Source organism: Esox lucius, chromosome 20 (assembly GCF_011004845.1).
Source record: "Esox lucius isolate fEsoLuc1 chromosome 20, fEsoLuc1.pri, whole genome shotgun sequence".
Taxonomy (NCBI): domain Eukaryota; kingdom Metazoa; phylum Chordata; class Actinopteri; order Esociformes; family Esocidae; genus Esox; species Esox lucius.
In genome coordinates, this window is record NC_047588.1 from 32,874,453 (window position 1) to 32,888,249 (window position 13,797).

At 46.1% G+C, this 13,797-nt stretch overlaps 1 protein-coding gene across 1 annotated transcript in view; it reads right to left on the bottom strand.

Moving 5' to 3' along the window:
* Window positions 1-13,797, bottom strand: part of fhod3b (formin homology 2 domain containing 3b) — a 139,789-nt gene that overhangs the window by 14,358 nt on the left and 111,634 nt on the right. Inside the window, exons 7-19 of the mRNA XM_010884632.4 lie at window positions 13,611-13,722; window positions 13,393-13,487; window positions 13,095-13,238; window positions 12,735-12,991; window positions 10,257-10,355; window positions 9,321-9,737; window positions 7,449-7,496; window positions 6,148-6,279; window positions 5,819-5,953; window positions 4,572-4,622; window positions 3,729-3,928; window positions 1,862-2,419; window positions 690-1,693 (exon numbers count right to left, since the gene is read on the bottom strand). Coding sequence (XP_010882934.2) covers window positions 690-1,693; window positions 1,862-2,419; window positions 3,729-3,928; window positions 4,572-4,622; window positions 5,819-5,953; window positions 6,148-6,279; window positions 7,449-7,496; window positions 9,321-9,737; window positions 10,257-10,355; window positions 12,735-12,991; window positions 13,095-13,238; window positions 13,393-13,487; window positions 13,611-13,722 — 3,252 coding nt within the window. The remainder of the gene's footprint in view (window positions 1-689; window positions 1,694-1,861; window positions 2,420-3,728; window positions 3,929-4,571; window positions 4,623-5,818; window positions 5,954-6,147; window positions 6,280-7,448; window positions 7,497-9,320; window positions 9,738-10,256; window positions 10,356-12,734; window positions 12,992-13,094; window positions 13,239-13,392; window positions 13,488-13,610; window positions 13,723-13,797) is intronic.

Below are 13,797 nucleotides of genomic sequence, written 5' to 3' on the forward strand. Positions count from 1 at the left end.
TTCCAGTCTTCAACTGTCCAATTTTGGTGAGCTTGTGCAAATTGTAGCCTCTTTTTCCTATTTGTAGTGGAGATGAGTGGTACCCGGTGGGGTCTTCTGCTGTTGTAGCCCATCCGCCTCAAGGTTGTGCGTGTTATGGCTTCACAAATGCTTTGCTGCATACCTCGGTTGTAACGAGTGGTTATTTCAGTCAAAGTTGCTCTTCTATCAGCTTGAATCAGTCGGCCCATTCTCCTCTGACCTTTAGCATCAAGGCATTTTCGCCCACAGGACTGCCGCATACTGGATGTTTTTCCTTTTTCACACCATTCTTTGTAAACTCTGGAAATGGTTGTGCGTGAAAATCCCAGTAACTGAGGAGATACTGTGAAATACTCAGACCGGCCCGTCTGGCACCAACAACCATGCCACGCTCAAAATTGCTTAAATCACCTTTCTTTCCCATTCAGACATTCAGTTTGGAGTTCAGGAGATTGTCTTGACCAGGACCACACCCCTGAATGCATTGAAGCAACTGCCATGTGATTGGTTGATTAGATAATTGCATTAATGAGAAATTGAACAGGTGTTCCTAATAATCCTTTAGGTGAGTGTATACCTAGAAGTAAACAAAATATTTTTTAAACTGACTGTCCCCACCATCCTATTCCCTATACATACATATAAATCCAAAAATCTATCAAAGTTACCTTGGTAACAGGAAGCTCCTTGGACTTGGTTTCAAACAGGTGTTCCAGTTTAGACGTGTCAACTTTGACTGGTTCCAGTTTGGACCACAGAGACTCTTTACAGCGCTTGTGGTTTTTGTACTGGCCATCCATTGGCCTCACCTCATTCCAGAACAGACGGATTGTCTTCTTCTTCTTCTGGAACAGAGGGGGCTCCCCTGTTCCTCGGCTCAGCTGGGGGGACCCTGGGTAGGCCTGGGCGTGTCCAGGGGGCATGAAGGGTGGTGGAGGGGGCATCTTCCCCATCATGCCAGGTACGGGAGGGAGCAAGGGGGAACCAAACAGGCCAAGGGGAGGGGGAGGGGGAATGGCAGAGAGGCAGGGAGGAGGGGGAGGAGGAGGAATCATCCGGTCACTGGAGCCCGTCATCACACTGTCCACATCTAATATATCCAGATCATCCTCCTCGGCCAGGTCGGTGAAGTCCATCTCTTTAATCCGCAGCTCCCTCGGAGAAGCCATCAGCTGGTCCCAGATATAGTCTGACTCCTTCTTAGGAGCTAAAGGCGAGGAGGCAGGAGGGGCTTTGTCTTTATCCAGCTGAAGCTGTCCCTGCGGTTGCTTTTCCAGTGCCTCAGTCTCATGTGGCGCCGCCAGGCCTTTAACCAGGTCTCCAAACCTCCCCGCCACGACCCTGACCGACCCCTGGTTGTCCAGGTGCTGCACCTCCACCTTCCTGACCTTCTCCTCGCAGGCCTGCCTGCTGGCCTCCAGTGTTGAGATGCGGCTGGCCAGACTGGCCACCAGCGACCCGTCTTCGTGATCCTCCTCCTCCGACGTTGTCCTCGTCCCCTTCCCGTCTTTGCGTTTCTCCGTCCGTTCCGTCTCTTCTGCTTCCTCTTCCTCCTCGTTGGCTGGTGGCTTGTTTTGAGCGTAGAGCATGTCCAGCATGAAGCGCTTGCTGTTGAGGATCTTGCTGCACTGCCCGTTCACGTCCGTCTCCTTAATGCCCTGTTGCCACTGGCCTAGAGGAGGACAACACAGGGAGGTCAGAGGATGTACCGCATGTGGACCATAGTGGCGAAAACACCTTCCTGACATAAGTGGAAAGTCATATATTTACCAATCAACTCAATATGGAAGATCCAATGAAAGTACAGAGGGAAAACTCTTTTTAGGGGCGTGCACCGTACCTGTTTCTTGATCGTTGGTGAGTTTCTCCTCCCTCTCCTCTCTCTCCAGAGTGCTACTGGCCGAGGAGATACTGGAGGCGGAGCAGTTGTCCTTCTCGTTCACCTCCTCGTTCTGCCTCTCCTTCTCACTGAGGAGGACCAAGCTCTCCTCCACCTCCCTCTCCTCTGACTCAGTCTGCTGCCTCTCACCCTCCTCCTCCACCCCTACACCTTCCACCTCCTCTACCTCCACCTCCTCTACCTCCACCTCCTCTACCTTCACATCCTCTACCTTCTCCTCTACCTCTTCTTTCACCTCATTCCCAGGTGGTCTCTCCTGTTCTTCACCCTGTGTCTGTTTATCTACTGCTGACTCCTCTTGCTTTATTTCTTCCTGCTTTGGCTCAACTTCAGCTACATTCTCCTCCTCTGTCTCCACCTGCTCCTTATTTGGTGCAGAGAGGGATTGGGAGGAGTGCTTTGCGGATTCTGGAGAAGGTCCTGATGCTGTGAACTGTGGCGTCGGACTAGTTGTTCTGGTCTGAAGGTCACGGCTGGGATCTTTGTCTATTTTACTTCCTTGAAAAGAAAACCAGATACAATGCTGTTTCAGGGATGTTGACTGCGTGCCTTTTAATACTGTATGATCATTTATTTTATTATCCCTGTGACATTTCATTAACTGAATTGCTAAATAGTCTAGATTTTGTTGATGTTTTCAGTTAGATCAGGAACAAATTTTAAGCATGTCAATTTAAACTTCATTGAATGTTAGGAGCAGCTACTTCATGATGTCAGTGTTCTTAGAAATTTCACGGTAACACCTCATTTGCTCCTATTATCTCAGTTAACACCTCTGTTCATCATATGTCCCTTAAAAAACCTGTTTTGGTCATAGTATCCTGTTTATCAACTATTTCGATCATTTCTCAAATTCTAATACCTATTTTGATATTATAACCCATTTTAACAGATATTTTATTTTCCCTTTTTATATCTCTTTTGATCCTAGCGTCCCATTTTGGTGGGTAAGAGTAACCACTACTTCAAAGTAGAAACAGCTTCTCCTTTTGGCACATTATACTTTTTCTTCATAAATAAATATGAGTGCGAGATTTTAAGGGTTGTCCATTTTTGGTCAACTGGTCGACCACATCTCTTCTTGGTTTTGAATGGAACCTCATAATAAGAGTTACGACCACAACCAAGACCACACTACAATCATATACAAACTACGGGGGCCTGGGACTTGACACTCATTTCTACTTCAAAACTCTCATTCAAACCATTTTCCCACAGACAGCCCAAGTAATGCCCAAAGAGTTTTTTGGTGGGAACATAAACTTACTGACACCTCATTCTGAAGCACACATAAAATAATAATGAATGCTTCACAGGGTGAAATGTTTACCAGCGCCAGTGTGATTCTAGCTCCAAAGTGTGAGTAAATCTCCTGCCATGATCCAATTCAAACCCTGAGAAACACAAGAGATGGACAGAGGCTCTCTGCCAGTTGGCTGCATACTGCCCAACCACACAATTTGTCACTGCTAACATCAATCTTTTTCTGATTTATAGCTGTCCTTTTGTTCTGTTTTGTTTTGATTTGAACTCTGCTTTGTTTTGAGGTCCACGCTACATGGTTGTTACAGCTTCCAACACTTGGCCAGGAACTAAACACATACATTTTCTCTGGAATGGAAAGGATTTTGAAAATGTTCCATTTTAACTCGCGTCTTGGATGTGAGCTGCTCAGGGAACATTATCTTACCATGTTTCTGACACTGTAACTGTAATGTTGGTTTTATATTTCAGAAAACATTATATGAGCTTGTGTCTGATATGGGAATTGTTGTGCAGGTTATATGTTTGGAGAACATTATGTTACCTTGTTTCTGAGACGGGCTGACAATACTGTCGCCTTGAGGGCCACTAGCAGAGGTGGTGACAGAGCGCATGGAGGCGGAGCGGCCAGAAGGGGTGGGGCTCAGACTCAGGGTGATCTCTGTGCGACCCCTTAGGGGTACTCTTGTGCGTTCTCTCTCTCTCTCAAACTCCTCGGACGCCAGCCGCTCAACACACTTATACCTGTAAGAGTCACATCAAATGAAACAAAAGGACTGTTGCCTGAAATGGGTAGGGCTGTAAAAAACAACCATCACTGGATGTAGAGATAGATCCTCTCTAACTTCAAGATACATTCTTTACAAGAAACAACTTCTCTACCCATGTGTCTTATGTTAGTGTTTTACTTGTCTTGATTTAGAGGTTACACTCAATTCAACCAGAGATATGTGACTGACTATCCCATCAATTTACTGAACATACATTTAAAACAAGGCAGCTCACCCCGTTTAGGATCAGCATTAGAAATAATAGGGAACATAAATATGTCTGGAAGCTGGTACATTAGACAGGCACAGCCTTCTTTATCTGGACAAAGCACATGTCAGAAAGCCAATTACACACCTTGTGCCTTTGAGTTTTATGTATTAATGAACAACAGGTCTGGATGGGGCCTGACACCTATATTTCAGCCCAGAGGATGAGGCTGACGTACTCTACATCTGCAACCAATTCCCCTAAAAACGGTTTCAAGGCGTATTACTACCTCACGTCAGACTCTGGGTGATATATACTGTATGCTGCATCTGAACTGCTGCAGAATCTACGATGCATAGAACTTGGTGATACATTACATCTATCTGCATATTGGAAGAAGACAACACACCTCTCTTGTCTGGCCTGTCGGGCCTCCTCCCTTTTGTCCATATTATCCCGACTGGTAATGTTCCAAGTCAATGAGAGAGTTCGAGCACAAGTGAAAAAGAAGAGAAAATTAAAGAAAAGAATGTATACATTCCAATCCCTGTCTCTTTTCATTCATATTACAGACAAAGAAACAGAAAGAGGAGACAGAGGAACAGACAGAAACAGTCAGACAGATGGAGAAATGGAGAGATGAACAGACCTAGGAACAGAAAGAGGAGACATGGGAACAGAAAAGAGACAGAGGAAAAGATAGAGGAACAGACAGAGGGAAAAAACAGAAGGCAGATGAACAGACAAAGCAGTTAGAGGAACAGACAGAGGAACAAAGAGATAAGAGGAACAGACAGAGGAACAAAGAGATAAGAGGAACTGACAGAGGAACAAAGAGATGAGAGGAACAGACAGAGGAACAAAGAGATAAGAGGAACTCACAGAGGAACAAAGAGATAAGAGGAACAGACAGAGGAACAAAGAGATAAGAGGAACTGACAGAGGAACAAAGAAATAAGAGGAACAGACAGAGGAAACAGAGGAACTGCCAGAGGAAACAGAGGAACTGACAGAGGAACTGACAGAGGAAACAGAGGAACTGACAGAGGAACTGACAGAGGAAACAGAGGAACTGACAGAGGAAACAGAGGAACTGACAGAGGAACAGACAGAGGAAACAGAGGAACTGACAGAGGGACTGACAGAGGAGATTTCCACTGTCTGCCCTCCAGGAATAGTCTTTATATACCCAGAGAAAAGTACACTACTTTTGAACATAGCCGTATGGGCTCAGTTAGAGGGCCATTTGGGAAGCAGACCAAGCACCTGTATCTCCTAATGAGATCCATTGAATCTTCCGGCCTGAGAACCATAATAAGCCAAGACAAGAAAGTCCAGCCCGTAAACATCTTGTGTAACGTATTGTGGAGTCTTCGTCATCCCAGACAATACTACATCGCCCAAGATGATAACCTCACAGAGAAGTGTATAATGCCGTAGAGGTCAGCCAACAGACCAAAATAATTTCAAAGACACATTTTCAACATCTTTTCAACCATAAAGATGCCTTCTTAACGGCCCTTGCTCAGTGGGAGAGAAGTTCAATTCCAAGTCGCTGGATATGTTTAGGAGCTTTAACGAGGCAACTTGACAGAAATGTTTCGGTAAGACAGTTCTATTGGAGCAGGAGTGAGTGTGATGCATATTGGGACTCACTTGAAGCGCGTCCTCTCCTCCCTCTCTATCTTCTGCAGGCGCTCCTCCCTCTCCAGACGTCTCCGCTCTCTCTCTGCAGTCAGCGACTCCTGGTGTTGCCTGTAGGAGGAGGACAGCAAGCACCCCAGAGGAGACCTGGACAACCCAACAGAGGAGGGGAACCAGCATTACTACAATAATTTACTATTCCCCTGGTGCTACTATGTCGTGCAAGCAAAATAAAACTCACCTTAAGCATTTGAAAGAAAACCAAAAACATTTCAGCCCAGGTCGGGAACCAACCCATAATTAAGGGGAAATACATGTATGTGATTTGACTGAGAGCTGACCTGTCAGGCTTCGAGTCCGCCTGTGGGGTTCCTGGCGTGGTGACTGATCGGTGTACAGGAGTGGTGGGGGCGCTGGCGCTGGTTACACCCGGGGACCTGCCGGGGAAGGTCGTGACCTGACCGACGTGTCGGCTGGAGACAAGACCAGGAGGAGACATTGTAAGTCACTGTCCATTATCATGCCCAACACTCCGGGCGTGTCCAAAACGTCTCCCTATTCCCTCTGCAGTTCACTGTTTTCATCCAGGGCCAGTTGTCTCTATCTGGTCGAAGGCAGCGCAGGGAATAGGGTGTCAGTTGGAACTCAGGTATAGGCCTTCATCATTTTTTATTCATTGGTGGCATTCCAACATGTTTTCAGCCGGTCCCCATTTCACGGGTGAGGTCTTGGCTGTGGTTCCGTCACAGTGTGACTTTCACTCCTAGTGTGCTGTTTTCATTTCCCGGTCCGTGTTAAACAGCTGCCTTCGCACAGCGTCGACTAAACCAAGGGTGACTGGATCCCCAGTTTCTGACCGTCACAGAGGACTTATGAACACCATGGCTTTGTGCCACGTTGGCGGCACAGCTTCATATACCGTAGCTTTGACCCCTTCGTCCAACCAAACACCCTGAGAGGACATCCACGCCTAGCTAGCCCTCCCTGCCAGGTGGAACCAGGAGCCGGGTGGCTTTGGCATGATGGCATACGTGGCATCAGCCTTATTCCATCACCCGTGTACCAAACTGCACACTGTTCCCACCACGGTCAAAAGGCTCAAGTGAAAAACAGCGCGCTAGATGCATGGTGCAGAGTCACATGAGACCATTCTTCTGCCTAACGAGAGGTCATGTGAAGGTCATGAGATGCAGTCCACAGACACCCAGGCCGAGCACACATTCACGAGCCATAGTGGACTGGAGTGGGCTTCTGAACCGACGCGAGGAGACGACTGTTCCCAAAGCAGAGCTGACCCTCTCAACAGCCGCGCTGCTTTCTTAGGTGCTTCTTAACGGCACTGTTGAATGACATGGCAAAGGAAATTGCATGGATTTTTGGAGGTACTCATCATACCGCACAGCGGAGCAGTTCACCGCCGTGTCATGTTTTCTAGGAGGCAGTTGAATAGCACTGACGTAACGTTTAAGTCTACCCGAGACACACTGTTGGGGAAAATCACTGGGAATTCAGCTAGAAACACAAAACGTTGTCAGGCATGAATAGAAAGGAGTTTCACTGAAGGATTGCTGTTCCCCGTCAAATACACAGCTAAGTGAATGGATGTCCTAACCTCAAATTTAGCATGGTAACTAAGCCTTACCTTCCGGCAGCAATGGGAGGTCTAGATGTATATTGTACTGCTGTTTGGCTGCAGAAGGGAATCATAACCAGGAAATAGAAAGGCGTCAAGGACAAGAGGTACAGTGATGGAAAAATGCATGCAAGAGTTCAACAGAAAGACAATGGAAGAGTGGAGAACCTCTGAGGGAAGGATTGTAACAAGATACATGAGTCCAAGAAATGAGATAATATTCCTGGCCCTAACCCCATATACTCTGACTGTCCACCCACTGCACAAGCACGCTCTGTTGTAGTTGTTGTGACTTTTCCCATATTTTACCAAGCATGTTGAATGAGAGCACATTCTCGTTAACAGCAATAAATTGGGGAGAAATGAAGGTTAACTGCCTTGACCTTCATTTCTCTGGTGCGCTTACTGCTAGGCTACATGCCAACCCAAAAGGAGTGACATTTTGAAAACAATTTTTTTTTTCTTCCTGTTGTTGTTAATTCACATGAATCCAACTGCTAAAACAACTTTCCTTTGTGACTTTCCATGACCCTCTAATTATGGTTAGTCAATGCTTATAATGAGCCAGAGGGCAGAAAGTTGGAGCATGTCAATCTTGACCTAATCTCGTTTGCAGACACTCCTGGCTACATTTGCAGAAGGTCTGGTGTAACACTTTAGGACCTTCTGTTGCCAATAAGAAAACTGTGAAAATGCCCACAGTGATAGGCACTGGTTTAATTAATTCAGTCTACCGACCAGTCTAAATGAATAAACAAACACTTCACACTCCAGTAGAATGATTCGGTCCTTTCCTAAACGCCAACTTGGAATGGTAGGTGTTCCAGGCGTGTATACACTGTGTGCCATATCCTGGGGATGAGGCTGGCTTTGGCCTGTTCACCATAGTGTAACACTACTTTCCATTCTAGTTCTATTGCTGCAAAACAGCTTTCCACAACATTACACAGACATCTGAGAGACAGTCCAACGTGAGTTATGTTTGCCCTTTCATTCTGGGATTGTATTTATAGGTTTGTCTGGATTTAACTGTGGTCCGATGCCACAATGAAAGGCAGATGAGCTGTAAATGTCTGAAAAAAAACAGAGTTTTCTCAACTGGAACAGGTTGGTTGTCCTGCCAGCCGACTCAGTAAAGGAAATGATATGTCTTTGTTGAAACTCTTCCCTTTATATTTTGTGCGTATGCCTGCCATCCAGGAAGGATGACGAAGGAACATAAAACACACCGGACAGGGAAATGTAACAGCGTCCTAAAGACGTCCATTTTAAAGTTTCAGGAACAAAGCCCTAGAGAGCCATGGCGATGTTCAACCGGACACAAGTTAAAGTGCACATAACATTGGGCCCAATTTGGACATTTTCACTTAGGGGTGTACTCACTTTTGTTGCCAGCGGCTTAGACATTAATGGCTGTGTGTTAATGTGTTAGTGCAAATTTACACTGTTATACAAGCTGTACACTCACTACTTTACATTGTAGCAAAGTGTCATTTCCTCAGTGTTGTCACATGAAAAGACAATCAAACACTTGCAAAAAAGTGAGGGGTGTACTCACTTCTGTGTGATACTATACATACATTACATGCATGCGGCAGACTGGAAGTGGTTCGAACCCCACAGACAGCAATTACAGCATGACACAATAACAGAGGGCCTGACCGATGTGGCGGGCGTTCGCATAATGTCGGTAGAGTGCAACAGCTTCTCAGTCACATGAATTGTGAGGAGGCAAGCCGACACGAACAAACACACACCCTGCAGGAGCGGTGGAGCCACAGAACGGTGTGTGAACATTGAGTAGGCATTCATTCCTTCTCGACAAGTCAAATTTAATCTGAGGTGAGGAACAGAACTGCGGAACTCATGCAGCGCCTCTACCTATAGCGCTCGTCTCCGGCCACGCCCCTCCCAGCACACTCCATGGTCTCAGCACAGACGGACACCTGGTTTGGGTCCTCGTCAGGGAGCCGGGAGACGGGGAGGTAGGGCCGCCGATGTCCCCTCGGGGGAGAGTGGAGGGAGAAGGAGGAGGAAACGGAGGGGCTCTGAGGTTTGTCCAGAGGGTGGGCCGTGCCGGGCAGCTTCCTCTGGGTCAGTACTACGACCTGGGAAACAGGCCCCCAACTCTGGCAGACAACGTGGGGTTTGGAGCCAGTGTTTCTAGGGGGGTTGGACACCGGGGACACAGGGCCGACCCCGGTTGCACTCTCTGGCTTTGAGGCGTCAGGGAGGAGGCTGACCATACAGTGAAAAGGCAAACACACGCTGGTGGAGTCGTCTCCGGCCGGTACCGTGCTGGAGGGGCAGAGGGGGGGACAAACGGGACCAGGTATATTTAAGGGGAATATGTCACGTTTCCAGTCCCAGAGGAGTGGTACCACACGGTTCCGGCGTTACACTGATTGCACCAAAATCACTGGCTTTCCCACTGTTACACTGTTACACTGTTACACTGTTACAATGTTACACTGTTACACTGTTATTGGAACTACACATTAGTGGTTTTCAATAAGAACCAAATTGTCTTGCATATTTTCCGGGGAGCCTGTCTTTCTGGGAACTGAATTTCCGGGGGCCACGTTTCGCGTACAGAATTCCTCTGGCCCACATTTGTTTTGGAGAAAATGTCTCATGTTCCCATTGTAACATTACATTTTATAAATCATACGAATCTTTTATATAGATCGCTCTTAAAAAACATTTGTATGAAACCTTGATTATAAATGTTTGCATGCCTGATCACTGCTCTGCAATGTCAAGGAAGGGGTTGATGGAGGAGGACAACTGGGGTGAACAACTCTTTTACTAAAATACCTGTGCAAGGCATGTCTAGGGGCCTCTGTCATATCATGACTTTCATCATCTTCCTCATCCTCCTCCTCTTCCTCCTCTTCCTCCTCCTCATCCTCCTCTCTTTAAATCAGGGTTCGAAGGATGGATGGAGGGAAGGAATTAATAAAATAGAAGGGAAAGAGAAGAAATAGGGAAAAGACAAGACATAGCAACAGACAACATGAATAAAGACAGTAGACAACTGCCTAGTAAAAGAGAGACAACACACAAAGATCTCTAAGAAAGAGCATGCAGAAAAATAGCATACCTTCTGACAACTGACAGAGGAAAAACAAGTTTAATTTTATGATTTTTGTTAGTAAGTTCTCATAGCATACACTGCATAGAGCACTTGATCACTGTTAATGCCGGAATGAGATTGACTCGATCAATTGTTAAGCATCTAAGAGACCTGTAGCTAAGCATCTAAGAGACCTTTAGCTAAGCATCTAAGATATATGTTGCTAAGCATCTAAGGGACCTGTAGCTAAGCATCTAAGATATCTGTAGCTAAGCATCTAAGAGACCTGTAGCTAAGAATCTAAGATATCTGTAGCTAAGCATCTAAGAGACCTGTAGCTAAGCATCTAAGAGACATGTAGCTAAGCATCTAAGAGACCTGTAGCTAAGCATCTAAGATATCTGTAGCTAAGCATCTAAGGGACCTGTAGCTAAGCATCTAAGATATCTGTAGCTAAGCATCTAAGAGACCTGTAGCTAAGCATCTAAGATATATGTTGCTAAGCATCTAAGGGACCTGTAGCTAAGCATGTAAGATATCTTTAGCTAAGCATCTAAGAGACCTGTAGCTAAGAATCTAAGATATCTGTAGCTAAGCATCTAAGAGACCTGTAGCTAAGCATCTAAGAGACATGTAGCTAAGCATCTAAGAGACCTGTAGCTAAGCATCTAAGATATATGTAGCTAAGCATCTAAGGGACCTGTAGCTAAGCATCTAAGATATCTGTAGCTAAGCATCAATGGGCCTTTAGCTAAGCATCTAAAGGACATGTAGCTAAGCATCTAAGAGACCTGTAGCTAAGCATCTAAGATATCTGTAGCTAAGCATCTAAGGGACCCGTAGCTAAGCATTTAAGGGACCTGTAGCTAAGCATCTAAGAACCTGTAGCTAAGCATCTAAGAGACTAGCCAAAAAGATATCTGCATCTAGTAATGGTCCCAAGACCAGAGGTTAAGGAGCAAAACCTCATTGGTCAATAATCAATTACTGAGCTGTGGTTGTGTGGTCGTATCTGCAGTGTTGTAGCTGTCTGGTATCATAATCATATACAAGTATTTCTAGGGCTATCAAGAATGATCTGGCCTGTCCTGCCTGGGTTTCATTAACCATATGAAGAACACTTCAAAGGCAATCTGAACTTCCTGTGTGTGGAGGACTGGATGGATCATATAACCCTCTGGGTTCAATTCAAGTACCTGCACAACAAAGCACTACCAGAAATGCTAACAGATATTCTAGTTTAAAAGACTTGTCATCATGAATGGAAGTGTATGTTCTGTGGCAGGCGAAAATGATTTATATGCCAGTTGTGATTTGCAGAAATGAAAGACACATTTCTTATGATCTTATTTAGTATCAGTTTAGAACCCCAGTGAGTCTGGACAGGCATCAAACACTGGGACAAAACATTCACATATTATCATTCCTGAAGCATAGACTATTTCTAATACCGTATTGAGCATGGTAGCAAACTGCTAGCGAAATCTTATCACACCTTTTTGCTTAAGCTAAGTGATCATTCCTAGTAGGTGTGCAACAATTAACATGTTAAATTAAAACTACTGCTGTGACAGGAGAAGTCCAACGTGCACTCCCACAAGGAAACAAGTTTTGTGACAGTTAGGACCCATAGAGGGTGCTTCCCAAATACTCTTCCCTCTTTGGTGAACAATTCCTTACAGATGCCGAGTCAAAAGTAGTCACTACAGTACATAGGGTGCGATTTGGGGCAGAGCCAGGGTAATAACTAATAATAACTAATATCTGTGTTTACAGAAGCTTCCCATTTCCTTTAGCAGCTCTGCTAGGTCACAGTCAGAAGATTAATCAAAATGTCACTTTGCAAAATCATCCAAAAGGCCCTCTTTCTTTTTTTACTCATTCTTTTATTACTATATAATTAAATACTTGAGATGGACTGGTTGGAATACACACACATCTGACCAAGACTCTATGGTAATACAACGCTGACAGTCAAGCCCTTTCCGGTTCAGAGAAGAGAAAAGAAGAACTGTCAGTGGATTTGAATCATCTGTATTTTTCTATTCCTTAGAGTTAACTTCTCTGGGTGGTAAGAAATAAAGTTAGAGTAAGACTAGCATATTAATTATTTAAACTCCTGTTTCTGTTGACCATTTAAGTGAACAAACCTCTCACATTTCCCTATCAACACGTTCGGCCTTTCCCCATTTGCTTTCCCGTCCTCCCCTCGGTCTCACCTCTCGCTGACGTCATCAATACGCTGGCCTCCGAAGGGCAGGAAGCTGCTGTTCTGTCCCCCATGGGAGTGGGGGCTACTGGGGGACACCGGGGCAGAGGTGTGTCCTCTCCCGTTCTGCAGGGAGTGTCTCCGGCTTCGTCTCCGCTCCAGGCCACGCCTGTCGTTGGTGCAGTCCACACTGGCACGGCGCCGGCCTTTCCGACCCGCGGGAGGTGGCTGGCTCTCGTCGTCCCCGTCCTCGTGGCGCAGAGTCGCCTGGGAGGACAACGAGGAGAGAACCCGGTAAGACCGGTGAAATCGTGCAGGCCTTACAGATACTCTGGTCCGGTTCAGGCTGACCCAGTGGTGACCAACGTGCCTCGTAGATGTTGAACTGCTCCATGAGATCCAGGTCAGAACCTTTCCTGCCGAGGTGTCTCTTGGACATGGTCTCCATGCCTTGATCCTCCAGGCAGTCCACCACGTCGTAGAACGAGTCCTGGTCTGGCAGGCCCGCTAGAGTCTTCACACACAAACACACACCTCACCATTAACATGTGAAGCGAGAGCGATATCGAGAGAGAGAGAGAGAGAGAGAGAGAGATATAGAGGGAATTTAAGATATTGTGAAAGACAGATGGAGAGGCTGACTGAAAGATTGAGAAAGAGGGATAAACCTTGTTGATTAGGGTCATGGCATATACTAGTAGTTCTGTGTCCACACCATCCTTCTCATCCAGAATCTCCATGGTATTGGACCACAGCTTACAGCCTAGACCGCAATGCACACAACACAGCCGATACACAGGCGTCAACACCCAGCTATGCACATGCAAATAGTCCGTATGGGAGAACTCACTGGAAGTGAAGCCTGAAGTGGTGTGGTGCTTCTTACCCCTCTTGGTGTCCACGGTGTTGACAGCCTGGATGAGCAGGGCAGCGTTAGGCTCAGTGTACTCCACGAACACCAGGAGCAGCTTCAAGGCTGTCTTCACCACCAGACGAAACTACACAAAGCAAACGCGGAACGAGGTTTAACCAATGGCATGAGCTCCAGCACCAGCGACTGCACCAACCCCGTT